This window comes from Otolemur garnettii, unplaced genomic scaffold, assembly GCF_000181295.1.
Source record: "Otolemur garnettii isolate 467f Iridium unplaced genomic scaffold, OtoGar3 scaffold00045, whole genome shotgun sequence".
Classification (NCBI taxonomy): domain Eukaryota; kingdom Metazoa; phylum Chordata; class Mammalia; order Primates; family Galagidae; genus Otolemur; species Otolemur garnettii.
The window spans coordinates 6,631,314-6,658,904 of NW_003852440.1; the positions used below are offsets into that span (position 1 = coordinate 6,631,314).

Sequence of the window (27,591 nt, forward strand, 5' to 3'; positions counted from 1 at the left end):
GGGCCAGGTTTGAACCCGCCAGCCTCGGTATATGGGGCCGGCGCCCTATCCACTGAACCACAGGCTCCAACTCTCAAGCTCAAGCAATCCTCCCACCTCAGCCTCCCAGAGTGCTATGATTATAGTCATGAGCCACTGCATGTAGCCAAAAATGTCTTAATTTTAAAAATTCAAATATTTAAAATTCAAAAAGTAATCCTAGCGCTTTGGAAGGTCGAGGTGGGTGGATTGCCTGAGCTCATGAGTTTGAGACCAGCCTGAGCCAGAGCGAGACCTTGTCTCTAAAAATAACCAGGAGTTGTGGCAGGCACCTCTAGTCCCAGCTCTCAGAGGCTGAGGCAAAAGGATGGCTTGAGTTAAAGTTCTGTGAACTGTGACACCACAGCACTCTACGGCACTCTACTGAGAGGAACAAAGTGAGACCATTTCAAAATAAATAAAATTCAAAAAGTACAGAAGGAAAAGAGAGAATGCCCTGAAATGGAAGTCTCCCTCTGGCCCTGCCCCCAACAGGGACAGCTGCTCCCTGCTGTACTTCCAGGGAAGGCCCATTCATATGCAAGTGTTTATGTGTATATGTATTTTTTTCTAATTTTAAATACAAGTGATAATGTGGTAGAATTTGAATCAAAAATAATCTCATATCATGCAGTATGTTCCAAAGGAGATGAGATGACCTACTAAAATAAACTTTAGAATGGGAGTAAATTTAGCAACATAGAAGGAAACCCAGTATGTATTGTTAAATGAAAAAGAGTTAGGTTCTAAAATAGAATGTATAGAGGGTTCTATTTTCTTTTTAAGTGATATTTTCTAAGTCTTACTCAAAAGTTTGAACTGTCACAGGCAAGAGGAGCCTATGCAGACGTGAAAACTTGAATGTAATGAGATGTTCTGGGTGGGATCCTGGGGCAGAAAATAGACATTAGGTAAAAACAAAGGAAATCTGAATAATATTCCATCATATGTATATACTAATATTATTCAGGCTTAAACAAAAAAGAGGTAATTCTGCAATATGAGACAGCCTGGGTAAATTTTGAGGACATTATACTAAGTGAAATAAGCCAGACACAGAAGGACAAAGGCTGTGGGATTCTAGCTCTCTGAGGAGTCTAAAATAGTCAGACCCATAGAAGCTGAAGAGTAGAATGGTGGCTGTGGGGGGTGGGGGGAACAGGGGAAAGGGGCATTGCTGATCATCATGTATAAAGGTTTAGGTATGAGCCGTTAAGTTCCTCTTACTTAGGAGGCTGAGGTAAGAGAATCATGTGGGACACAGGGAGACTGTTTCTAAATTAATAAAGAAATAAATAGTTTCACATATGCCAGATGAATACATTCTGGAGCTGTGCTATATAACCTAGTGCCCATAGTTAATAGTGTGGTACTGTGCATTTCAAAATCTGTTAAAAGGATAGATGTTATTTCAAGTTTTCTTACAACAATGAAATTTTTAAAACCAAGGAAATCTGAATAAAGTATGGACTTTATAGTTAATAATATAGCAGCAATACTGATGGCTTGGCGCCTGAGCTGGCGGATTCGAATCCAGCCAGGCCTGCCAAACAATGACAATTATAACCAAATAGCTGGGCATTGTGGCAGGTGCCTGTAGTCCCAGCTACTTGGGAGGCTGAGGCAAGAGAATTGCTTAAGCCCAGGAGTTGGAGGTTGCTGTGAGCTATGTGATGCCATGGCACTCTACCCAGGGTGACGGTGTGAGGCTCTGTATGTATTAAAAAAACAACAACATATATATATATCAATACTGGCTCAGCACCTGTAGCTCAGCAGTGAGGGCACCAGCCACATACACCAGAGCTGGGGGGTTCGAGCCTGGCCTGGGCCTGCCAAACAACGACAGTGACAGCCAAAAAATAGCTGGGCATTGTGGCGGGCACCTGTAGTCCCAGCTACTTGGGAGGCTGAGGCAAGAGAATTGGTTAAGCCCGAGAGTTTAAGGTTGCTGTGATTTGTGACACCATGGCACTCTACCCAGGGTGACGTAGTGAGACTCTCTCAAAAATACAAAAATAGGGTGGCGCCTGTGGCTCAGTGAGTAGGGCGCCAGCCCCGTATACTGAAGGTGGCGAGTTCAAACCTGGCCCAGTCCAAACTGCAACCAAAAAAATAGCTGGGTGTTGTGGTGGGCTCCTGTAGTCCCAGCTACTTGGAGGCTGAGGCAGGGGAATCACCTAGGCCCAGGAGCTGGAGGTTGCTGTGAGCTGTGATGCCACAGCATTCTACTGAGGGTGATAAAGTGAGATTCTGTCTCTAAAAAAAAACCCAAAAAACAAAAAACAAAAACAAAATAATAATATAGCAATACTGGTTCATTAATTGTATGTGACGAATGGACCATACTAATGTGAAATGCTAATACTAGGTAGTGGAGAAAACTGGGTGTGAGGGATCTGAGAACTTTTTCTGCCATCTCTGCAGTTTTTTAGTAAATCTAGAACCATTCCCAAGTAAAGAGTTTTGATTTGGGTTTTAGGTTTTGGTTCTTTTTGACAAATCAAAAAGGTCTCACTCTGTTGCCCAGGCTGGAGTACAGTGGTGACATCACAGCTTATTGCAGCCTCAGACTCCTAGGCTCAAGCATCCTTCTGCCACAGCCTCCTGAATAGCTCAGACTACAGGGTGAGCCACTATGCCTAGCCCAAAACAAAGTTTGTTTAAAAATAAACTATGGATGGACAACAGAATGTTCTCTTCAAATGGTAGGATCACATGTGATTTTCCCTCCTTTGATCTTTGCTTTCCAAGTATTTTACAGTAAACATGTATTACTTGTGTAATAAATTAACAACAAAACATTGTGGCCCTCCTGGTGGAGGGTTTCAGGCATACCCATACCTCACAGTAATGCTGTGAACACCCAGGTGCTCAAAGGCCCAGCAGCTGGGAAGGGGCTGCTCTCTCCACACAGACGCCAAACAGAGGCCACAGGAGACTGTAATCCATTAACCTGCCCTTACCTCAGAGGATAATCCCAGAACTGTACTTAAAAAGAAAAAAAAAGGAAGAAAAATCCTTCAGTTTAAAAAGTTAAGTTTTATAAGTAGACAAAGTTAAATGTTCTGTCAATGTGTGAGAAAAAAGTTGTACATTTAATATATGTTCATTGTAGAAAAATGAGAAAGTATATATACTCTGAAGAAGAAAGTAAAAGCACTGGCCTCTACTGCTCAGGGAAGACAACTTTTTACATTTTTGGAGTTTATCCTCCCAGACTCAAAAAATTCACATATATACAGTATAAATGCAGTATGTGTGTACATATAACAGTTTACAAAATCGGATCACACAGTGTGTGGGATTTGGCAGTTTGCTGTGCCACCTGATCTGCTTTCTAGGTTGGATAAATATACATCTACCCTGTCATCATAAATGACTGTATTGTATTCCCGTATACTGTTCAACTATAAGCTGTTTGATTAAAATAGCTCTTGCTAAATACAGGGATTTCCTCCACTCTCTGATTTTTAAATTATTGAGCAGGTGTTTATGGAGCTCTGCTGTGAAATCGAAACCATTCTGGGCTGTGAAAACCCAGCAGTGCAGGCATAGCCCTGGCCCTGCCCTCAGAGCACATGCTGTAAGGTAGCCAGGAGGTGATGACAATACCTCCCTTGCAGGGAGGTTGTGAAGGCTGAGCAAAGACACCTGTGTAGCTACACTGAGCACATGGCCAGAGTGCTGCTTAATACTATAGCGGGGGCCACCATGGGTGTCAGCATCCACTGTTGGGGCTCGGGAGAGTACTGAGCCTGCTCACATACCTTCAGGGCTGTTTCAGGACTGCTGCCCCATCACCCTTCTATCCTTTCTCCCAGTCCTGACCGTGCTCTCTCCCTCCAGGGCTGGACATCCACTTCATCCATGTGAAGCCCCCCCAGCTGCCCTCTAGCTGCAGCCCGAAGCCCTTGCTGATGGTGCATGGTTGGCCCGGCTCTTTCTACGAGTTCTATAAGATTATCCCATTCCTGACTGACCCCAAGAACCATGGCCTGAGTGATGAGCACGTTTTTGAAGTCATCTGCCCTTCCATTCCTGGCTACAGCTTCTCAGAGGCATCGTCCAAGAAGGGTATGAGGGCTGTGGAGTCCTTGCCACTGATGTGTCCTCACCCTGTGTGGACCACTGTCCCACTGGGTTCTCATGGGGGAATGGTCAGGGTTGGCCAAAGAAGCAAGGAAAGGAAAGGTCTGAAAGGAGTTTTTGTTGTGTGAAAGGGCCAGAATTTTAGAGCTTGGGGGAGCTTTGTGAGCAAGGGACTTCAGTGCTGGTCAGGGCCTGGACTCTTGTGTTCTTTGCTCACTCAGGAGCACATCCTCCTCTGGGCCCTAGACTGTTCAGGCCAGTGAGGCCAACCAAGGTTGCATGAAGCCCAAAGACATTTCACAGGGGCCAGCAGGACTGCTGCTGTCTCCTCACAGCCGCCTCCAATGAGGCAGGGACCACGCACCCTGCCTAATGGGACTGGGGCCCCCATGCCCACGTTTGGCCCCAGGACTCGTTTTTGCCTCTCGTGAGCTTTTCTCTCCTCAACCTGGGAGAGACATGTCTGAGGAATTTCACAGGGCACCTGAGAGCCCAAGGAACGACTTCCCTGTGATTCCAGTTTTCTTTCCTCTTTACAACTAGGGTTTGATTCAGTGGCTACTGCCAGGATCTTTTATAAGCTGATGCTGCGGCTGGGCTTCCAGGAATTCTATATCCAAGGTGGGGACTGGGGCTCCCTGATCTGCACCAACATGGCCCAGATGGTTCCCAGGTGAGGTCATTTTCAGGGGGCGGTGCTGTACAGCCTCTAAGAGGTGGGCCTCTGTTCAGGGTGGGTTACTGGCCACCCAGGGGAGAAGAGGGAGGTTCCCTGTCATCAGCTGTGTTTGGGGCTCTTAGACTCAGATCCCCTATTTGATTTAACATGGGGTTGTAGCCCTGGGCCAGGTGCCTAGCAGAGAGGCCAGTGAGGGGAGATGAAGATCAGGGATTAGAACTTTCTGATGGGCCAAGCTCTGAGAGAGTCCTGACTGGAACTTTTTAGAAACTGTATTTTTCCCTCCAACCTCCCTACTCCACCTCTTGAGACCGCCCCAGGAGGCCAGGCACTGAGCAAGGCTGGCACCATGCTTGGCCCCCGCCCACCTTTCCTGGGCCCCTCTCTCTGCCCTCAGACGCGTGAAAGGCCTGCACTTGAACATGGCTTTCGTCTTAAGAAATTTCTTCATCCTGACCGTTCTCCTGGGACGTCGTTTTGGGGGACTTTTTGGCTACTCCAAGAGGGATATAGAGCTGATGTACCCCTTCAAGGAGAAGTTTTTCTACAGCATAATGAGGGAGAGCGGCTACATGCATATCCAGAGCACCAAGCCTGACACTGTGGGTGAGTGCACTTGAGCAGTCTGCTTGGCTTTCCTTCTTTACAGGGTGGGGATACCTCACCTTCCGCCGGGACACTGATCATGGGATAAAGCTCCTTGTAAGGAACGTTCACCTCTTCTGATTATTAAAATGCATTTTCCTGTAGAAGCAAGTTTATGGATGGCCATCACATTCCCAGGCTCATCCAGCAACTCTGTTGAGCTGACTCAATATCCAGAGTGGCTTCGGCCCCTGAACCTGAGTCCTAGACTAAGAAGCAGTGGGATGGAGGCGGTGAGGGTAGGAGGAATCCCGGGGGGCTGGCAGCTCTGGGGCTACAGGAGGAAGAGGAGAGGATGGGGCCAAGTTCCCTATGACAGTGATGGAGGGCCCAGCAATCATTTCTGCCACCAGGGTCCTGTTAAAGGATAATTTTTAAAAAGATGAAATCATGACTCTTATATGAATATAAAATATTTGAGCAGTTGTCAAATATTTTATGTAACTCACTAACTTAAAAAAAGAACCAATGAAATGTTAAAAAACAATTAGGAACACTGAAAATAATTTGCTGATAAATGTAAAATTTGTCAAAATCCACAGAGTAAACAGTTAAATTGCCAGTGGACAAAATTCACTTGCTTCTCTATGAACAAGTATCATGTGCATGACTATCAGTTTTTATAATCCATGGAGCTATAAAATAGCTCGAAGGCAAGGAAGGATGGGATCCATATAGAATCAGACAACTCTGGAAGGTCCACTAGATAACTCCCCACATCCCATGCAGAGGACACCCAGGGATCATTTTCCTTGTGTTGAAGCCTATAGATTTTGTGGTAGTCCACGCTCACACACACACTTGAGGCAGCTCACGACCATAGTAGTGATTTTTTTTTTTTTGCAGTTTTTGGCCAGGGCTGAGTTTGAACCCGCCACCTCCGGCATATGGGACCAGCACCCTACCCCTTTGAGCCACAGGTGCCGCCCCATAGTAGTGATTCTTTACAAAACCAAGTTTTGTTGGTCTGATTATAAAATACATGGTCCTTGTAAAAAATTTTTTAAATGCCAAGAGCACAAAACAGAAAAGACATCACCTATGGCCTCTCCTCCCTCCCCACATCTCTGCTAACATTGTGGTGAGGTGTATGAATTTTCACAGCTGAAATACCCAGGATGGCTTCAACGCCCCAGGTGGCCTTTGGTGCCCTCTTTCCCACCTTCCTGGCTTTGGACAGATAATGGGCTTTGCCTGTTTTTACTCATTCTGTGTCTAGAATCATAATCTCTCAAGTCTGGCGTCTTTGCTCTGTATCATGGTTGGGGGATTCACGGATGCTACCGTCCCAGTCTTTTTTAATGACTACACAGTATTTTAGCTTATGGATGTACCAGTATTTATTTGTCACTGATCTATTTTAGACTTTTGAGTTCTCATTTTTCACAAGTCAGCGGTTATAGACTAAAAATCCCCACCTTTTTAGAAACAGTATTCATATATACTTCTCATCTGGAACTCACCAAACCTGGGGTACAGACCCTTCATTTTGAAGGTAGCTATACATATGCTGTGTGAATCCTGTGAGGTGGCAGGAAAGTGGTGTCTCTGTTTATCAGATGCAGGTGCCTAGGCCGAGGGTCAAGGAAGTGTGGTGCTTGAGCACCAGGAGTTAGGGCAGGGCCATGCTGAAACGTGGGCTCTCTGTCACCATGCTGCCGTACTGCAGGGCCAGCTTCACACCTCAGTCCTGCTGGCCTGAGTCACTTCCTTACTCCTTCCCATGCCAGGCTGTGCTCTGAATGACTCTCCTGTGGGGCTGGCTGCCTATATTCTAGAGAAGTTTTCCACCTGGACGAATTCAGAATTCCGGAACCTGGAGGATGGAGGCCTGGAGAGGTGAGACCCCCATTCATTCACCCCTGCTGTCAGGACCCTGGTCCCAGCAGCCACCTTCCTCACCACCCTCTTTGTCCTTGTCTCTGCATGGGGTGCTAAGCAAGCTTTGTTGTTGCCTTTCTCATAGGCCCTCCCCCTGTGACCAGGGGAGCCCCATTTTTTGGATGTGGGGGTATAGTGACTATGCTCCCAGCTTCACAGTAGGGAGCTGGGATTAGAATGCAGGGCTCCACTGCCTGTGCTCCTGTTGCTCAGCAGACCCTGCTGGGTCAGGGAGTCCACAGGGTGGTGGGTGCTCCCTATTGGCAAGAGTGCCCAGGGACTCTCTCCATGAACCCCTGGAGAGGTTGGCATCGGGGCCATGGGACCGTGTGTTCCCAGAGAGTAGCTGCCAAAAGACTGGAAAGGCTATCACATCTCCCACAGTCTCAGTGGCCGTAGCCCCTGCAAAATGTGAATCAAAGCCCCCTGGCCTGTCTTGGGCTTCACCAGGGTCAGCTGTGACCCACCTTCTCCAGGGCCCCTCCCTTTCTCTATTCCTTCAGTGACACACGGAGGACCAGACAGTGCTGGGGATGGGAGACAGGATCCCACTCTGGGGGTAGGGGCTCCATCTTAGCTATGCTCTAGCCCCAGACCTTAGAACAGTACAGGCTATCGTGGGTGCCCAATAAATAGATTTTGAATGAATGAGCTACGTGCAAAGGACTGTGGGAGCTCAGAGGAAGGAGGATTCACTTTGTCTAAGGGGCAGAGAGAGGAAATGCCTGGGAGAGAAATGCTGGATAGAGAAAGGAATTTAGGCAAAAAGAAAACCAATAAAAAATGCAAGATGTGCTTAGAAAGAGTAACTGTCCAGAGGCTGAAGCCAGTACATTTGGGCCAGACTGAGCACTCATTTCAGCAGGCAGCTCCTTCACAGGCCTCAGCAAACCCTTCCTCTGAGAACTGTTTCCCCTTCCCCACATTCAGCAGGATGCAGGGGTTTATGGAACTCCTTTAGACTACCTAGGCAAACAGTCTGGCCTGCTCCATGCACACAAATAATAGGAGCCGGTTGTGAGCCCTACCAGACTGCCCCTAAAAGCTTTGAGTGAGATACACAGGATCATATCTGTCTTCTAGAAAGAACAGTAAGTAGGTTAGAAATGGTGCTGTAATAGTTTTCAAGCTGAGGTCATGTCACAAGCGGGTGCAGTGAAGGGGAGTGAACCAGAGTGGAATTGGTGGGGAATGAGGAAAATACAGCACAAGAGAAGACACGGAAACAAAGGATGGGACCTGGGGACTGACTCAGCTGATGGTGATGGCTACAGCCAGCGTCAAAGCACAAAATCAGCTTTATTTTATAGTATCTGTACAGGCTTGTCCAGGGGGGAGTAGCATAGACAATATGGGGAAATGCCACAAACAAAAGACATAGTTTTGGTCTTACAGTACAATGGAAAATGTAAATGACTTTAACAAAGACAAACCATCTGGTTAATGGTTTTCACTCAGCTTCCTAATGTTCTTGTTATATGACAAGAAGTAAGAAGGGAAAGATCTGCGATCTCAGCATAGTTAACAAAACAAAGGAAGAACTGTGTGACTTAGTGGGTACTACTGAACTTTGTTAGCATATGACAAGGAGATAGAAGGGCGAGATCTCAGTCTCTTCATAGCTGACTAGACAAAGAAAGGGCTATGTGATTTCCAGCAGAGGGAGCTTGAAGAAAGAATATGGCTGTTTGGGGAATGGAGGAGAAGCAGTTGGGGGTTCATTCTCTGAATGTTCCCCAGGCTGGGGGGCCCTGCCAGTCTCACAGCCTGCTCTCCACAAGGTCAGAGCCAAAGGAGATATGGAGGCACTTGTCCAGCTTACAGAAAGCCATTTCACAGAGTTTGCAAGTTTATTCACATTCTAGTTTTTGTTGACTGGTTTTCATTTTGTCAAAATCACATTTAAAAGGATGTTCACGTTACTTCTGTTGTGCCCGAAATTCCCCCAAGTGGCCCCAACAGACAGTCCGAGACTCACTCAGGTGTAAAAATCAAGAGGTGAGTTTTATTCAGGCCCAGGCCTGGACTCTCCTGGCATGCAAGCCGAGGATGAGCCCCGAACCTGGGGTGTGGAAGGTTTTTGTTGTGCCTGGATTTTTCCCGATCCCCCAAGAGTTAGTCTGAGACACACTCCGATGTAAAGATCATGAGGCAAGCTTTATTCAAGCCCAGGCTTGGACTCTCCTGGTGAACACACCGAGGAAGAGCCCCGCCCCCAGAGGAGCAAACAGTTTTTATAGGGTACAGAAAACAAGAAGGGGAGGGGTAAAGTACAGGTACAATTTTGATTGGTTGCTAGGGGCATGGGCAGATTACAGGTTAGGCATTAGCTCGTGATTGGGCATAGGTTTCCCGCCATGGGGTGGTGCTGTCTTTGGGATGGATGGGGGACTTTATGCTGACTCATTGGGCCTAAGATGGCAGTGGTGGCCGTCATTAAAATGGTGTTGGCTGGGCTCTCACATTTTTATGGGGTACAGAAGGCAAGAAGGGTAAGGTCAGTTACGGTTACGCTTTTGATTGATGGTTGATGATTTCATTAGTACGGGGAGGATTTGGATTGGTACAGGTAGAAGGGTGGTGGATTTTCTAACTGGGGGCCTGAGGTGGTGCCGCCTGATTGGGTAGTTGAAGGGGGGGAATACCTGAATTTTAAGGAAGTAGAAATCTATTGCCTATTATGGGAGCTGTTCAAGGAAACTGAAACTTATTGCCTATTATGGCAGCTGTCTGCCTAAGGTGACTTAATCAACGGCTCAATGGCTGTGCAAGCAGGGGTGGGGGAGGCAGCAGGGAGTGGCCCTGCCGGTTTACCAGCGGAGGTTGGGGTGGAGGGGCTAGGAACAGAGCTTATGCAGTAAACAACAAAATGGCGCTGGTCTGGCCCTTACACCTCCGTGCCCACTGCTGTTGCCAGAGATCCAGTATTTCAGAGGGGAGGGATTAAAGACTGAGAACACATTCTTTTTTGTTTGTTTGTTTTTGGCCGGGGCTGGGTTTGAACCCACCACCTCCGGCATATGCAGCCGGTGCCCTACTCCTTTGAGCCACAGGCACTGTCCAGAACACATTCTTTTTTTTTTTTTTTTTTGAGACAGAGCCTCAAGCTGTCCCCCTGGGTAGAGTGCCCTGGCATTACAGCTCACAGCAACCTCCAACTCCTGGGCTCAAGCAAGTCTCCTGCCTCTGCCTCCCAAGTAGCTGGGACCACAGGCGCCCACCACAACGCCCGGCTATTTTTTGGTTGCAGCCGTCATTGTTGTTTGGCGGGTCCGGGCTGGGGATTCGAACCTGCCACCTTAGGTGTACATGGCTGGCGCCTTAGCGGGTTGAGCTATAGGTGCCGAGCCCAGAACACATTCTTGAACATGGAGGTGTCTTCTGAGTATATTCTTAATTCCTGGGAAGCCTCTTTTCCTGCACATCCTTCATGCATTCACCTGTAATAATAACACTTCTCCCTGCCCCTCCTTTGCCCCTCAGCCTCCCCCTTTTCTGCTCCTCTCTCTAGTTGCATAAGTTGGTCGCAGGGCAGGGGTGAATCAAACATTCCTTAAAATGTGATTCCAAAGATAAAAACATAATTAACAAACTGCATCTAAATGGCTGAAGCAAACTGGCCATTTTGGTGAATTGGTTTCTGGTGACTCAGAAGCCCAGTGCTGAGGGGCCGGGTGAGAGGACCAGCACAGGTGTTCTCTAACTCAGGCAGCAGTGACAGGCACAGGCCTCACTCAGGATGGATGGGGTGGGATGGAGGATCCAGGGAGCTTGGTGGAAACAGGGAGAGGGAAGACATCATGGTGATGTTGTGCCCGAAATTCCCCCAAGTGGCCCCAACAGACAGTCCGAGACACACTCTGATGTAAAAAGCAAGAGGTGAGCTTTATTCAAGCCCAGGCCTGGACTCTCCTGGCATGAAAGCCGAGGACAAGCCCCGAACCTGGGGTGGGGAAAGTTTTTATGGGGTATAGAAAGCAAGAAGGGTAGGGTTGGATACGAGTACACTTTTGATTGGTGGTTGATGATTTCATTAGTAAGGGAGGATTTGGATTGGTACAGGTTGAGGGATGGGGGATTTCCTAACGGGGGGGGGGGGGCCCTGAGGTGGTGCAGCCTGATTGGGTAGTTGAAGGGGAATACCTGAATTTCAAGGAAACTGAAACTTAAACTTAGTGCCTAATATGGTGATGTTGCTCTAAGTGGTGACTTAGTGCCTAAAATGGCAGTAGCCCAGTTATTGCTGCACTAAGGTGGCTTAATTAACAGTTGACAGTTGTGCAACCAGGGATGGGGGAGTAGCAGGGAGTGGCCCTGAGGGTTTACCAGCGGAGGTTGGGGTGGAGGGAGGTGGAGGGTCTAGGAACAGGGTTTGTGCAGTAAACAGCAAAATGGCGCTGGTCTGGCCCTCTCAGTGACTTGGTTCTTAGCTTGGCTGCCAGGGTGTGGAGATGCCATTCATCCATCCAGGGAGTGGAGGACAAGAAGGTAGCCTCTGTGTGTGTGCACATGCATGTATGTACTCGTGCATGTCTGAGCATGCATGTGTGGTGTGGTGTTAGGGGAGGCACTGAGCTCACTATTGTCATGGATGTGTTGAGTGGGAGATTGCTGGCAGGATGTCTAGGTGGAGATGTCTGCTGGGAAACTGATCCCACATCTGGAGCTCAGGTGAGGGGTCGAAGTGCAGGAAGGGACTTCCACTGTGTTCTTGGTAGAGTTAATGGTTGGAGTCATGGTGCAGATCTCAGAGAAAATGTGGACAGCCCCATCCAAAGATGCTGAGGAAGGCTTACTGGCTATAGAAGGAGGGGAAGGGAGAGAAGGAGAGTGTGCTTGTCTAGGGGGACAGAAACTAGTGAGAATCCCCCACCTACAAGGTCTTGGCAGCAGTGGCAACTCAGTATGAGGGGTTGAAGAGGGACAGGAGGAGAGGTCAGAGGAGCATGGAGAGGAGATAGGTGGAGGGAAGACCCTGGAGAGACAAGAGGGACTACGTGGGCAAGGTGTTTGCGGACAGTGGGTGGAGGACGTGACTGACAAAGTCAGGCCCAAGGCAGCAGGTGGAGGGATCCAGCCCAAGACAAGTGGCAGCACCTCTCCTAAGCTGAAAAGCCTAAAATCAGGCAGGGAAGGATGTGGGGAAAATTGCTGCCTGTGGGACTTAAGAAGTCCTCAAAGAGGGTTGCAAGGAAGGCGGGGGGCAGAGAAGGGGGCCACATGGCCATCAGGAGCCTCTGGGGCAGTGGCAGTAGAGCTGTGAGGACATAGATCTATGACAGACTTGGCAGCAGGGCTGGGAGTCCTCCAGCTCTGTGGACAGTCAGGTGGTCAGGGGATGGGATGGGGCAGAAAGCCACAGGGCACTGATGGGGTGAGTGTCATGAAAGCAATAGCCAAACCTGGCAGGGGCACAAGATGTGACTCGAGAGGGTCAGGGAGCATGGGCAGTTAGGTACTCCTAGGAAGAAGGGCTAGAGCCTGGTGAGGTAGAAGATGGAGCAGGCAACTTCCCACTGAGCCGGCTATCATATTAATGGCCCTGGATTTTTTTTTTTTTTTTTTTGAGACAGAATCTCAACCTGTTGCCCTGGGCTGAGTGCTGTGGCATAACAGCTCACAGCAACCTCCAACTCCTGGGCTCAAGTGATTCTCCTGCCTCCTCCTGCCAAGTAGCTGGGTCTACAGGCACCTGCCACAATGCCCGGCTATATTTTGGTTGCAGCTGTCATTGTTGTTTGGCGGGCCCAGGCTGGACTCGAACCCACCAGCTCAATATATGTGGCTGGCGCCTTAACAGCTTGAGCCACAGGCGGTGAGCCAATGGGCATGGATTTTGTACTGCATTTTAGCTTCTTTAACTATTTAACATGTGAACTCCCACATGTTTACCAGAGGAGAAACGGGCACAGAGTACACAACTGCCAGAGTCCCAGGGCTCCTGGTCCCTTTATTCCCTGCCTTCTCAGCTCATTGACCCCCTACAAGCCTGCCTTCTCAGCTCATTGACCCCCTACAAGCCTGTGTGAGGGGCTCTGAGGGAGACTCAGAGGCTGGGTCTTATTCCTGCATCTGAGAATTCCAAGTCCAGGCTGCCTCTGATGTGTGCCAAGTTCCTTGGGATTCTGAGGAGTGAGAAATTCATTGCCCTGGAGAAACCCAGGCTTCAGAACTGGGCCTGGCTGGAGAGTGAGGCTGGGGGTGTATGCTTCTTGGACCCAAATAAAATAGAGATGATAATGGCACCTGTGTCTCATAGGTTATTAAGAGGAAGAAATGAATTAAATGCACGTATGGAACTTAAAACATGCTGCCTCACATGTGGTCAGCGCTCTGCATTCCCTGTCACCATAGCAGCTGGTGCTCTGGACCAGCCTGCCTGTGGCATGGGGACAATATCACCCATCTTGCAGTGAGGTCTGAGCAGGGAAGCCAGATGGGCAGGGCCTAGCACTTGCACACAGCCTGAAAACGGTAGCTCTCTGTCTGTCATACAACTGCATCAGACCCTAGGAGTGGAGCTTTGTGTTCTGTTTACACAGGAAGTACTCCCTGGATGACCTGCTGACCAATGTCATGCTCTACTGGACAACGGGTACCATCGTCTCCTCCCAGCGCTACTACAAGGAGAACCTGGGCCAGGGCTTGATGGCCCATAAGCATGAGCGGTGAGCCTGACCCAGCCCGAGTGTGGGCCTCTGGTGCAGAAGGCAGGGGCATGGCTAGTCTTTAACTCAAGGGAGGGCATTTGATAGCAGGATGACAGCCTTGTCTGTGGTGTCACAGGGGGCCTTTGGATGAGGACACTAAAAGTCTGGGGTATTTGGAGAAATCCCTGTGTCTTCAGAGTTGCACATGGACAGAATACCAGCCCTGGCTCTACTTGTCCCTCAGAGCCACGTGTGGCCCAGGGTGCGGGTCTGCTGTGGTACTGGTGGTTCTGGGATTTCCAGATCCCACATGGGGACCTTAGGTGGCAGCAAAAGGAAAGGGAACGTAAGTGGAGTTAGAGGCCCATGCCCCTGCCTAGGTGGCCCTCACAGGAAAGAGAGGGTCCTCAGTGGGTTGGAGGGGAGAAGACAGTTAAACCTGAGTCTGTCCTTTTCTTTATGGCTTCGTGTGGGTAGGCCAGGTGACCCCACCCCCAAGCCCTTGAGCCCCCAACTATGGTGACGAGAGGGGTGCGGGGCCACAGCCTCACCCCTCCATGGGATCTATTTCTTGCAGCATGAAGGTCCACGTGCCCACCGGCTTTGCTGCCTTCCCTTCTGAGTTATTGCATGCGCCTGAAAAGTGGCTGAAGTTCAAGTACCCGAAACTCGTCTCCTATTCCTTCATGGCCTGTGGGGGTCACTTTGCAGCCTTTGAGGAGCCAGAGCTGCTTGCCCAGGACATCCGGAAGTTTGTGTCAGCGCTGGAGTGGCAGTGATTCCCATCCCATCCCAGTGCCCTCCCAGCTTTTCCTGGGGAAGGCACCCCTTTTTCTGTGGAGTTTCCCCCCATTCCCTGCCAGTACTAGGAGCCCACACTCACCAGCCCCCCCCCAATACTCCCATGGTAAGCAACATAACTTTGAGATAAATGATTTCACTTCTAAGTACAGCTGGAACCAAGTGACATTTGTGTGCCGTGGCCCCTTGTGGGCCCTCCCCTCCAGAGCTGAGCTGGCAAGTGTGCAGTCTGTGTTGGAGGAGGGCTGCCCTCTGCTGGCTGGAGGCCACACTGCATGAGGGTGATCCCCAGAGGACCAGTGGCACCAATGGTCACCCCTTCCCAGTGCCAGGCATCTCAGAACAGAGGCCTCATAGTTCAGGGACCCCTGGTTTAGGTCCTACCCCTGGGGTAGGTCAGTGAGGGGCCCAGGGTGTGAGAAGCCCAGCCAGGCCAAGGGATAAGCACAGGCAGGTCTACAGAAGGCCACGAGGACCCCACCATGCCCTGTCCCCGTTGGAATGGAAGGAGCTCCAGACTCCTCTCAGGCACTCCATCTTCCCCAGTCTGCCATGCTGGCAAGGGCCTTGATGCCCCCTGGAGGCAGCAAGGGGGAAGCTTATTGGACATAACCCAAAGTTGCATCCCAGCCCCACTGTCTCACCAGGAAGGAAAAGGCCTGTCCTTCCTGCCAAAGTCACCACTGTTCAAGGACAGTGGGACAGCCCAGATACCTCTTTTCCTCCTGTCCTCTGCACCAGCCAAACTGTCTACTCTTGCCTCCAAGGAGGCCCGAGCCCTGCCCCTCCATGCTGGAGAGGGCAGGCACAGATGAAAGCCAGACAGAGCCTGCCTGGACCTGATAGAACTACAGAGGCCAGGAGAACTGTATCTACCTGGTGGGTCCAGTGTGCACTTTATTCGTGGTCCACTTTGTCCTCTTTGACCCTGACCCAGCCAGAGTGTCCCTGGCAACATGACACAAAAACACAGAACCACACAGGGTGTGGAGGTGTGTGTGTGGCTGGTAGGAGCCACTGTAGGGAGCACTGGCAGCTTCTGCCCTACTCATAACTCAGCCCCGGGACCCGGGTGGAGGGCTCCGGGCTGGACTCCCACTTAGACGCCACATGACGGTGGGAATACCGCAGGCTCTTTGGTCATCAGTTAGCTGTGTGTGTGCTACACAGCATGGGCAGTGTTTGGTGCTTAGAGGAGGCCTGTCCCCTGTTCTCCAATTCAATCTCAGGGTTGATCAGTCTGAGGGACAAAGTCCAACACATGGTCTTGACTACAAACCACTGGGGAGATCACCCCAACTCCACAGCCAGAAGCCTGTGTGTGTGTATTGGAGGGATTGGGAAACACGCAAAGCTGCAGGTAGGTGAGCACAGGAGCTACACGTACTCCCCTCACAGCTGCTATCACCAGCACCCAGTGGCTCTGAGCTGGCAGTTTCAGCCCTTTCCCCTTCAGCCAAAGGCCCAAGTCCCTGGTCTTTCTGGTTCCATCATTTCATAGCAGCAGGGCTTAAAACAGATGGAAAGAGGTCATGGGGTTGGTTGGGGCTAGTCCAGCCACTTCTCCACATGTGTCTCCTGGGCTCCTGTGAGCCTGGCCCACCCTCAGGCCTCCTGGTAGGCAGCAGCCATACTGTCCGCAGGGCTCTGGGCCAAGTGCTCTCCAGGGAGAGTCCCACTGATGTTGTGGATGGCACCATAGGTCTGCTGCTGCTGTGGGGACAGGGCTGTCTTCTCTGAGGCCAAGCCATTCAGAATCCGAGGCACATAGGGCTGTCAGCAAATGGGGGAGTTAGTGCTTGGGTGGGGGGCAGGCATGGGATCCCATAATCCTTCCCCCTCAACCCCTCCTTCTTTAATCAGGACAACAGACAGTGCTTGTAAATACGTGAAGAAACATCAGGCTGGGTGTGGTGGCTCATGCCCATAATCCTGGCACTCTGGGAGGCCGAGGTGGGTGAGTGGATTGCCTGAGCTCAGGGGTTCGAGACCAGCCTGAGACAAAGCGAAACTGCATCTCTAAAAATAGCGGGGCATTGTGATGGTTGCCTGTAGTCCCAGCTACTTGGAAGGCTGAGGCATGAGAATTACTTGAGCCCAAGAGTTTGAGATTGTAGTGTGCTATGATGCCATGGCACTCTACCAGTGGCAACAAAGTGAGACTCTGTCTCAAAAAAAAAAAAAAACAACCAAAAAACCCAGTAATATCAACTTAGGATGTCAGAACCCAAAAGATGCCACCTGCAGAACTTCCAGCAGCCAAGGCAAAATATTGTAATTCCACAGCTCTCAGGATAATATAGAAAGAAGCATAATAGAGAAGTTCCCTCTGTTTCTCAGAGGAAATGAAATTGCCTAGCACTAGATCCTGGGAACATTTCTCACTTAATAACAGGAAATAAGTCTGTCTACATAGGCAGGCTTTAGATGAGTCAGTGGGACTTCTGGGATGCTGAAGGAATCTGAATTTCCTTTCCTTCCATTCCTTCCCAGACCCAGGCTGAGAATGGAGGCTTCACCTCATGCACCTTTCCCCTTGCCTGGCTGGCATGGCCACAGGTGTTGTCTCTGGGTAATAAGCCTTTCTAAGGACCTTCTCTGGAACTTGTGCAAGGACAGGCAGATAAGAGTCCCTGACACCTGGTGTGTGTGTGTGTGGGGGGGGGGGAGCCACTGGGAAGAACACTGCTGCTGACCCTGGCTGTTGTCGCGGCTTTATGTCTGTTCAGAAGGCCAGCAGTTACAGCTGGGATCCTGTGGCTCTGTTTTCCTTTTCCCAACCCCACCCTGGGAGCAGGACCCTGAAGGCTGCAAGCAAGAAGACCAGGGAGGGAAGGTGTCCTGGTGTCCTCCTACCACTGCACCTTCCTCTGAAGCAGGCAGGCACAATGTTCATTTCTTGAATTTAGGGGAAATTTTTTTTTTTCCTGTTTGTTTTTTGAGACAGTCTCATTCTGTCATCCTAAGTTGAATGTTGTGGCCTCATAGCTCATAGCAACCTCAAACTCTTGGGCTTGAGTGATCCTCATGCCTCAGACTCCGAGTTGGGACTAAAGGCACCTGCCACAAGGCCTTACTAGTTTTTCTATTTTTATTCGAGATTGGGGGTGAGGGTGTCTCATTCTTGATCAAGCTGGTCTCAAACTCGTGAGCTCAAGCAATCCTTCTGCCTTGGCCTCCCTGAATCCTGGGATTATAGGCAAGAGCCATCGTGCACCATTTTTTCTTCCTTTTTTTTCACTTTGTTGCCTTTGGTAGAGTGCCATGGCATCATTGCTCACAGCAACCTCAAACTTTGTGCTCAAGAGATCTTCTTGCCTCAGCCACCTTAGTGGCTGGGACTACAGGCGCTTGCCACAACGCCTAGCTATATTTTAGAGACTGGGCAGTGCTCCTGCTCAGGCTGGTCTCAAAACTCCTGAGCTCAAGGAATCTACCTACCTCGGCCTTCCATAGTGCTATGATTATAGGCATGAGCCGCTGCGCCCAGCTTTTGCATCCCAGTTCCTGAATTCAAGGAGGAGTTTGTTTGACACCCTCTTGGTGCCTAGCAGAGGCCCTCACACAGGCATGGTGTGTCACTGGCAAGCCATAGAGCCTTACAATGTTACTTTACTAAAGTCCCAAACTTACTAGGCATTAAATATGCAGAGAAAGAAAGTGAGCAGGGAACTGAAACCAAGGAGGATGGGTACACATCTTCTCAGTGTTTGAGAAACCAGCACTATAGGCAGGAGCCAAACACCTGGGTAGTTTTTCTATTTTTAGAAAGGGCCTCTTGCTCAGGCTGGTCTCAAACTCCTGAGCTCAGATGATCCACCTGTCTCTGCCTCCCAGAGTGCTAGGATTACAAGTGTGAGCCACACTGTGCCTGGCAGATGAGGGAACTTCTATTTTAGCAAGAGATGATTAAAGCACATTTGTCAGGGCCCACCTGGTTGCGACCATTACAACCAGAGCGACAAAGGGCAGCAAGCACCCAGGGTTAAGCAGCATGGACAGCTTACTGTGAATGGTGGAGGCATGCGGGCCTCTGCCTCACTTCCTTTGTCACCTGCTGATTCTTCTGTCTGCAGATAACAGGAAAAACTTGCAGAGATTAAACGAAACTGATCTCCCTGAACTAACACCCTCCAAACAAACAGACTATTAACACCCAGAATAATAGTACCAGCTGGCACCAAGCTCCTGTGGCAGCCAGAGAGAGGATGGGGTGGAGGAATGCAAGGAGCAGGGGTAGGGGAGGGAGAAGCTGCACATTGCACCCAACTGCCCACTCCTTTCCTGTGGGTAAGTAAAATCTGGAGCAGGCTGCTGCTGTGTTAATACAGAGAGGGTGGCCGAGGGGTGGAGAGTGAACCCACAATCTCCTCCTCCTGGATCCTGGCTGGACAATGATGAGGAGGGGCTTTATTTACCTTGTAGTTCAGAGGGCTGAGGTGCTTGAAGCATCCAAAGCAGGTGTAAGCCACGCAGACCAGGATGGTGAGCAGCACCACCAGGAAGGTGAACAGGGTAGATGGGGCCTTCATACCTGGGGACAGATGGATGCTAGCCTTGGCAGGGGAGCCGAGGAAAGGGACCACACCTAGTGCAAGAACTGTGTGCGACACCTCCCTCAGGCAGAAAATAAAGGCATCTTAACCTGCCATCTCCCCTCCACTCCAGCAGCTGGGATGGTATCTTCAAACCAAGGACACACACAGTGACCCTCCTGAATGGCCAGCATTATCCCTGGGCAGATTGCAGGTCCTAAGACACCAAGTCAATGGCAATCTGCCGGTGTTCATGGGCTTCCCTGAACTAGGCAGGATGGTGGCTCCCCCAGTCTGACTGGCGCAGAGTCACATATGTCTTTTCCCAAGAGTGTCAGTTTCCCCTTCTGCCTGTCCCCACCACCTTCACACTGTGAGGGATGAGGACCTGGGCCATCCATCACTCCTAAGTGAATCAGTTTTCCCTTCTCTAGTTTGGTCCCTGAGCTGATAATGGGACCATTTTCACTCTAGTGATCGGCTGGCCCTCCTAGCTCAGGGACTGGGCGGAGCTCCTGAGCTAGGAGGTACACTACACCCAATTGGCTTCACTCTGGGGCACCAGCTTCTGATTGGATGCTAAGTTGATGCTATTAAAGCAGGGAGGGATCTGACTGGCTGGTGTGGACACAGGATTGTTAATACTAGGGTTGGCCCCCCGGGGTCAGAAGGGCCCCTCACCCAGGCGCAGGAAGGAGAAGAAATAGAGCCAGAAGAGGCATAGGATGGGAGCAGCCAAGGCCTGGTTCACGGCGGCGAAGTGGATCCTCTTCTGCAGCTTGGCAGGGAGGTAGACGAAAAACAGGTTGTGCCGATCCACCAGGTGCTTGAGCAGGATGTAGATGAGGCCTGCGGAGGGTGGGGCTGTGAGCTGCAGACCCCTCCTCTCAGGGCTGGCTCTTTTAGCCTGGGGCTTAGGGCTGCTACTCTGCCACTGGAACCAGAAATGAGGCAAAGCGCACATCCTGGCTGCTGTGTCTTTCTTTCCTCTTCTTGCCAAACTTCTCCCTCCTCCCCCTAACTCTTTTCTTCTTTCTGACCCCAAGAGAGTAGCAGTGTCTGTGATTCTGACGCTATGGAGCACTGAAATTCTAGGATCCCTTGGAAAAGGCTGTTTCACACTCACAGTCTGGCTTCAATTCTCCACAACTCTTCCCACACCGAGCCCCCTCCCCCACAGGACTCCACACCCTCCTTTCTTTCAACCAGACTCACTCCCGTCCTCATCTCAGTTGACACAAGCCCAAGGGTCTTATTCCAGGGGTGGCACAGAAGGTAAGTGTTGCCTTTCTATCATGCCAAGTTCTTTTTTAAAAATACATTTTTGTGGGTGGCACCTGTGGCCAAGGAGTAGGGTGCTGGCCCCATATGCCAGAGGTGATGGGTTCAAACCTAGCCCTGGCCAAAAAAAAAAAATACATGTTTGTTGGCGGCACCCATAGCTCAGTGGGTAGGGTGCCGCCACATACACCAAGGCTGGTGGGTTTGAACCTGGCCTGGGCCAGCTAAACAACAGTGACAACCTCAACTAAAAAATAGCTGGGTGTTGTGGCAGGCACCCGTTGTCCCAGTTACTTAGGAGGCTGAGGCAAGAGAATCACTTAAGTCTAAGAGTTTGAGGTTGCTGTGAGCTGTGATATCACAGCACTCTACTAAGGGCAACACAGTGAAACTCTTGTCTCAAAAAAAAAATACATTTTTGTTTTGTGGTTTTGGGCTGGGGCTGGGTTTGAACCTGCCACCTCTGGCATATGGGGCCAGTGCCCTACTCCTTTGAGCCACAGGCACTGCCTACATTTTTGTTTTGAAAGTGTTAATACTATAGTTTATTTTTTTAATGTGCAAGAGAATATACAGGGAAAATTAAACTTTTTCCTCCTAAACCTCAGCTATCACTTCCAACAGTCTCTTGGCTGTCTGTTTTCTTCTAGACTCTTCCTTTCTTCTGCCTTTGGCCTTTTTAAAGTCAAACAGTCCTAAATTCAAATCCTAACAACATTCATCTGTAAAAGGGGGATTAGAAACAGAACTTCCCTTGAGGGCTAGATGAGAATTAAATGTGATATTCCAGGTGGAGACAAAGCCTGGCCAGAGCAAGAACACCGTGACAGCTTTGACTATTCCTACAACACTCTTACCTGCTGCTAAAGAATCAGTAAGAATGGTGTGGTCAAGCTGGCAGAGAACCTCACACCACAAGTCCTGAGGAAGGCCATGCTGGGAGGCCACTACAAGGAATTCATTTAGCAACAAATAAAATGTGGTGTCACGTGTGGTTCCTTGGCAGCTTGTGGTTCTTGTGGCTACTGTTTGGGTGCTCCATAAAGCCCTGGTGATGGCTATCTCTAGGAGGTGGGTGGAATCAGCTGTCTACGCACATACTCTGGGCCAGGCTTCAGGGCCACTCACCGAATGGGGCAATGATGGGGCAGGTGATGCTGTAGGCCATGATGACAGTGAAGACGCACAGTGTCCAGGCATACATGGCTCCAAACTCGTACTCAAAGGCCTGGTTCTGGGTGGAGGAGGTGGTGAGGCATTCATGGGCTTCATCTGCCCAAATGCCTCTTCTGCACTCCAAGTGGTGAGGGGACGGTGGCCTGGAGGAGGACCTGGGAACTAGGAGGCACCCAGCACCTTCCAAGTTCCTTCCATTTGCTCCCAGCCTAGTTCAGTTTCACTCTGTGCACAGCCCAACGTCCCCAAGCACCATAGTGTCCACTAGTTGCAGTCCTGTCTACCCAGCAGGACTGTGAATCCCGGGGGTGGGAGGCAAAGATGGTTTGAGGACAGAGTGCAGAGAGACTCCCCCCAGGCTCTGCCATCAGACTGAGCATTAGCTCTGTCCCTCTGGCTGTGGGTCCTGGGCTAGCTTAGCATACACATCTGTAAAACAGGGAGGTAGCACCTATTTCAGGAGGGACCTGAGATTTTTTTTTTTTTTTGAGACAGAGTCTCACTATGTTGCACTCAGTAGAGTGCTGTGGCGTCACAGTTCACAGCAACCTCAAACTCTTGGGCTTAAGCGATTCTCTTGCCTCAGCCTCCCAAGTAGCTGCGACTACAGAGCCTGCCACAACACCTGGCTATTTTTTTGTTGTCGTGTCATTGTTGTTCAGCAGGCCTGGGCCAGGTTTGAACCCACCAGCCCCGGTGTATATGGCCAGCACCATAACTACTGAGCTACAGGGACCAGGCCGGGACCTGAGAATTAAATAAAGGGATGCAGTGCTTCTCCCATTTTCCTCTCACAGGACCCACAGGGCAGAGGAGAACAAAAGAGAACCCCACAACATCCAGCTCAGAGAATCTTAGAATAAATGCCTCAAGCCCAAAATACCTTTGACATCTGAAGTATTCCTAAGAATTTATGATAAACAGATGTCCACAAGAAGGGGGTCTTCAGCCTTTAGTTGTATGTATATGTGAGTGCGACCAAGCTAGCTAAAGTGCAAAACTCCCAAGCCCTCTCCCAGCCTGCAAGTTACAGTGGAGGCTGCAGGAAGCCATGGCCGCCTGGGCCCAGGTTTGAGAAATATTTGGCACAGTGCCTGGTAAAATGCTGAGTTTCGGGGTGTGTGAGGGGCCCGTGGGTGGGGGGAGGAAGTTAGAAGCACAGCCCTGCACCCGGTGGGTGGCACCTGCTTGATGTTCCTGCGGTCAGCAGCTGTCTTAGCCATGATCATGCGAAACGTGTAGAGGATGAGGCCTGGCAGCCGCAGCAGCTCCATGCCATTACCAATGAAGGCCGAGGCAATGACGTAGTTCACAAAGAAGGCACCCTGGTCGGGCAGAAAGACGCACCTGGGGGGATGGGGTGGGGTATGTGAGTGACAGCCACTCTCAAGGGAGAGCGAGGGGCCCTGGGTGGGGCAGGTGTGGAAAGGCCCCGGGAGGAGGGCTTCCTGCCTGTCCCTCCACCCAGCACACATCTGCAGAGCACGTCTGTGTGCCAGGAGCTGTCTAGACCCTGAAAATGAAACAAAGCCCTGTCCCTGCTGTGGAGTTCACATTCTAGCTGGGGACACAAACAGACACATACGCAATCTCCCAGGTTCTGAATGCTCCAGGGGAAAATGAAGCAAGGGGGTGGTATGCTGTGTTACAGGGGCTCAGGGAAGCTTTCCCAGGAAGGGGTGCAGAAATGGGAGCAGGGGAAGGAGTGAGTTACTCAGAAATGGGAGAGTGTATTCCAGGCAGAGGGAACAACAGATTATAGCTCTGAAGAGGGGTATGTGCCATATCCAGGGACCAGCAGAAGGGTAAGGGATTCTGGACAGCAATAGGCTGTGTAGAGAGAGAATATGAGGCTGAGGGGCTGGGCGCTGGCCAGTGCAGGAAAGCCACACTGACTATGGGGTAAGGGAGTGGAGGTCAGGAGACCATGCTGACATAAGCCACTCCCGGGGGGAGGGGGAGTGCAGTGGAGGTGGTGAGATAAGGCCTAATTTTGGATCTGCCTTGAGGTAGAGCTGTCAGGTGTTACTGGTAGTCTGGATGAGCATGCAAGGGAGGAAAGAAAGGTGAACTTTGAGATTTTATGCCACAGCAGCTGTGAAAATATGGAATGGGAAAAGTTGTCAGAGTAGTAGATCTGGGGATAAAAGTCAGGAGTTTGGTTTGGGGCAGCTAAGGTCTGTGATGCTGAGCACTCCAAAGGAAGTTGAGGCAGCCAAGCAGATAGAAGGGCCACCTGAAGGTGCAGGTTAGAGGTATAAATGTGGATGTTGTCTGCACATTTTAATTCAGTAGTCACTGAGTGGCTCTGAAGCCATGGGTCCAGCTGAGGTCCCCTGGAGAAGGAATGTGGCTCTTCTGAGTCATAGGCTGAGACATAGGCTGAGTCCTCAGTCCAAATCTAGGGCTGGACAGATGTGAAAAAACCTCCCAGGGAGACTAAAGAGACACCATGGGATGAGCGAGCCCAGAGCAGAGCATCAGAGCCCCAGAGCTGAGTTTGGTCCAGTGTGTCAGGTGTGGCTGGCAGATCACAGACAATGAGGGCTGAGCGCCTGCCATTGGATTTGCCAACCTAGATGTCACTGGCAACCTAGACATAAGCTGGCTGGGCACACGTCTGTATCTGTTGTGGTTGCCAGCTCCCAAGTCATCAGCTTACCCAGCAGGAACTCATTTAAAAATAATTCACTGCATCCTTACAGACAGGCACAGGCAGACTTTTCTATAAACATTCCTTTAGAAAATCAATCCTCGGCCTTTGGGCCTCCAATAAGACCTAACAGCTGGTGTGGTGGCTCACAGCTTTAATTCCAACACTTTGAAAGGAAAAGGTTAGAAGGATCACTTGAAGCCAGGAGTTCAAGACCAGCCTGACTGAGCAGGAGTGAGATCCTCTCTCTACAAAATGGTCTGGGGGCAGTGGCTCATGCCTATAATCCTAGCACTCTGAGAGGCTGAGGTAGGAGGATCCCTTGAGCTCAGGAGTTCAAGACCAACCTGAGCAAGAGTGAAAGTCCATCTCTACTAAAAGCAGAAAAATTAGCCTAGCCAGTGTTGTGGTGGGCACCCATAGTCCCAGCTCCTCAGGAGGCTGAGACAGAAGGATCACTTGAGCCCAGGAGTTTGAGGTTCTGTGAGCTAGGCTGAGGCCACAGCACTCTTTCTTGGGCAACAGAGTGGGACTCTGACTCAAAAAAAAAAAAAAAGAAAAAGAAAAAGAAATAAAAAGAAGGGCAGGGTATATAGCTCAGTGGGTAGGGCGTTAGTCACATACACGGAGGCTGGCAGGTTTGAACCGGGCTGGGCCAGCTAAAACAACAATGACAACTGCAACAACAAAAAAAATAGCTGAGTGTTTTGGCAGGTGCCTGTAGTTCCAGCTACTTGGGAGGCTGAGGCAATAGAATCGCTTAAGTGCAAGAGTTTGAGGTTGCTGTGAGCTATGACGCCACAGCACTCTACCCAGGGCCACAGCTTGAGACTCTCTCTCAAAAACAAAACAAAACAAAAAACAGGGCAGCACCTGTGGCTCAAGGAGTAGGGCGCCAGCCCCATATATCGAGGGTGGTGGGTTCAAGCCCAGTCCCAGTCAAAACTGCAAAAAAAAAAAAAATTAGCTGGCAATATGGTGTGCATCTATAGTCCCAGCTACTCAGAAGTCTGAAGCAGGAGAATCACTTGAGCCCTGGTGTTAGAGGTTACCTTAAACTATGACACCACTGCACTCTAGCCAGGGTGACAGAGCAAGACCTTGTCCCTCCACCCCCTGCAAAAAAAACAAGCCCTAATGTACAGTGCAATGGGGGGTGAGGGTGAATCTCAGCCCTGTTTCTTAACTGCTAGGTAACCTTTGGCAAGTTATTCACCATGTCTAAGCCTCAGCCTCCTTATCTGTAAAATGGAGATAATTATAGTATCTACCTCATAATTTGTTGTGAAGGTTAAATGATAAAAAGATGAATAAAGCATTTAACATGGTCTCTTCTAAAATGATAACAATTGATATTAAGTGGGTATGATATTAGCTTACAATATTACTAACAAGGACACATCACCAGTGTTAATTCCATTCTCCTGGCAAAAATAATCCCCAGACCAAACAGTCAGTCTGGTTGTCATGTTTAATTACTATCTGCCTTCCCCTCTCTCTGGCACCCCTGAGACCCAGCAACATTCTCCCTGAGCAGCTATGTACTCAGTAAGTTTCAAAGAATGAATGAGACTGCCACTGTTTGAGTTTTGGCTTAAAGAACCCCATTTCTGCAACCACAGCACCAACTGGGGTAGCTCCCACGGTGTCTACTGGGAACCTGGGAGGGCTGGTGGCCCTGCCCTGGGTCCTGCTGACTGGGGGAGCGAAACACCTGTTAGGAAGAACAGAGTACTGCACCCCCCAATGCCCGCCCGCCTCAACTGCAGCCCAGCCCCAGCCCTGAGGGACTCTCATCCAGGACCACAGCTCCAGAACCCAACATGGTTGATACTTACTCCAACCTGACAGAGGCATCCATGGAAGTTTTGTCAAAGAGCCACCGGAAGAAAAAATCCAGACTGAAAAAGAAATGAATTCTCTAAGAGTTTATTTAGAACACTCCATGTCATCACTATACGCATTTTCATTTTTTTCTACTCTAAAAATGGGCTGATTCTTGAGACTTACATTTGTTCTCCACAATGCCAGACACCACAATGTCACCTATTGGGGCCTGGTTTTTATGTTGAGACAGAGTCTCAACTGGTCACCCTTGGTAGAGTGCTGTGGCATCTTAGCTCACAGCAAATCTCAAACTCTTGGGCTCAAGTGATTCTCTTGCCTCAGCCTCTAAAGTATCTGGGACTACAGGCGCCCGCTACAACACTGACTATGTTTTAGAGACAGGGTCTTGCGCTTGCTCAGGCTGGTCTCAAACTCCTCAGGCAATCCACCCGCCTCAGAACAGGGCCTGTTTTAAGAGAAACATCCTTCCTTGAGATAAGCAAAGGTCCTCAGTAGGTTTTACTTTCAAGCTGTTGTGTTTTTTATTTTTAAAAGAACAATCATACTTCTAGAAGAACCAATAGACCAGCACAACTGGGCTATAAGTGGGTATAACAGGCTTAGATACTGTTAGAGATTTGCATCCACCCTCACCAAATGTGACTATGATTTGGAATTTAGAGCAGGAGATGGCAGTGTGTACCTGGTGAGACCCAGAGAGGGCAGGATCAGCACCATGAAGATCAAGAATATGTAGACTTTGGTCATCATGATCCGGTTTTCCCCTGACCTACAAGAAGTCAAGATGTGATCATGCACTCCCCGTCCCCTAAAAGCTCCAGGTGCCCCAAAGAGGCCTTTACTATGCACCCATTGCCCTGGTTGAGAGTCAGAGACATCCTTCTTGGGGCAGGGTCTTAAGGCTCCTGGGCACTCACTTGGTCCAGTGAGACTCCAGCAGGGTGGAGTAGTAGACAATGGTTGGCAGCAGGGCTGAGAAGGACCACAGCAGGAGGGTCGGGAAGAATTGGCTGATGATCGGGTTCTAGGAGACAAGGTCCACAGCAGAGAGAGCTGGAAGGGCACAGGTCACATAGCTCCAAAGCCATGATGTGTTGGCATGGTGGCCCAGTGAACATGTGGGGTAGGGTTTGATCATCTGTGCTGTAACCAAACCAGCACTGTGCCAGATACAGAGGAGCTAGTCCATAAATGTTGGCAGAATAAGTAATAACAGCATCTTATGCTTATATAGCTCTTTACAGCTGAGTTTCACGTGTCAGACTGACCAGATTAGATAACCTTCTCCATTCCATGAAGAACACCAATGACTGAAGACTGCACACTTAAGAC

General features: G+C 49.9%; 2 protein-coding genes and 1 long non-coding RNA gene across 5 annotated transcripts in view; 2 read left to right on the forward strand and 1 right to left on the reverse strand.

Moving 5' to 3' along the window:
• Positions 1 to 3,851: 3,851 nt before the first annotated feature.
• On the forward strand, positions 3,852 to 14,853 carry EPHX1 (epoxide hydrolase 1; the record flags this gene model as incomplete). The annotated part of the gene is made up of 6 exons (XM_023513897.1): positions 3,852 to 4,095; positions 4,654 to 4,783; positions 5,187 to 5,395; positions 7,165 to 7,273; positions 13,858 to 13,983; positions 14,543 to 14,853. Coding segments are annotated over 6 exons (1,020 nt in total), but the record flags the coding sequence as incomplete, so codon positions are not given.
• Positions 14,854 to 15,639: 786 nt separating this feature from the next.
• The window catches only part of TMEM63A (transmembrane protein 63A), a 38,555-nt gene continuing 26,603 nt past the window's right edge, over positions 15,640 to 27,591 (reverse strand). For 2 of the 3 annotated variants that reach the window (XM_003790980.3, XM_023513937.1), the window contains exons 15-23: positions 27,177 to 27,283; positions 26,942 to 27,028; positions 26,250 to 26,312; positions 22,943 to 23,105; positions 21,711 to 21,816; positions 19,983 to 20,150; positions 19,185 to 19,300; positions 18,774 to 18,836; positions 15,640 to 16,539 (exon numbers count right to left, since the gene is read on the reverse strand). In XM_003790980.3, the coding sequence (XP_003791028.1) occupies positions 16,372 to 16,539; positions 18,774 to 18,836; positions 19,185 to 19,300; positions 19,983 to 20,150; positions 21,711 to 21,816; positions 22,943 to 23,105; positions 26,250 to 26,312; positions 26,942 to 27,028; positions 27,177 to 27,283 (1,041 nt within the window). In that variant the 3' untranslated portion in view covers positions 15,640 to 16,371. The remainder of the gene's footprint in view (positions 16,540 to 18,773; positions 18,837 to 19,184; positions 19,301 to 19,982; positions 20,151 to 21,710; positions 21,817 to 22,942; positions 23,106 to 26,249; positions 26,313 to 26,941; positions 27,029 to 27,176; positions 27,284 to 27,591) is intronic. The other variant, XM_023513938.1, reaches the window with a different exon arrangement.
• Positions 20,192 to 21,579, forward strand: LOC111725646. The gene is made up of 2 exons (XR_002773663.1): positions 20,192 to 20,576; positions 21,373 to 21,579. It is a non-coding gene; the product is annotated as an uncharacterized LOC111725646 (long non-coding RNA).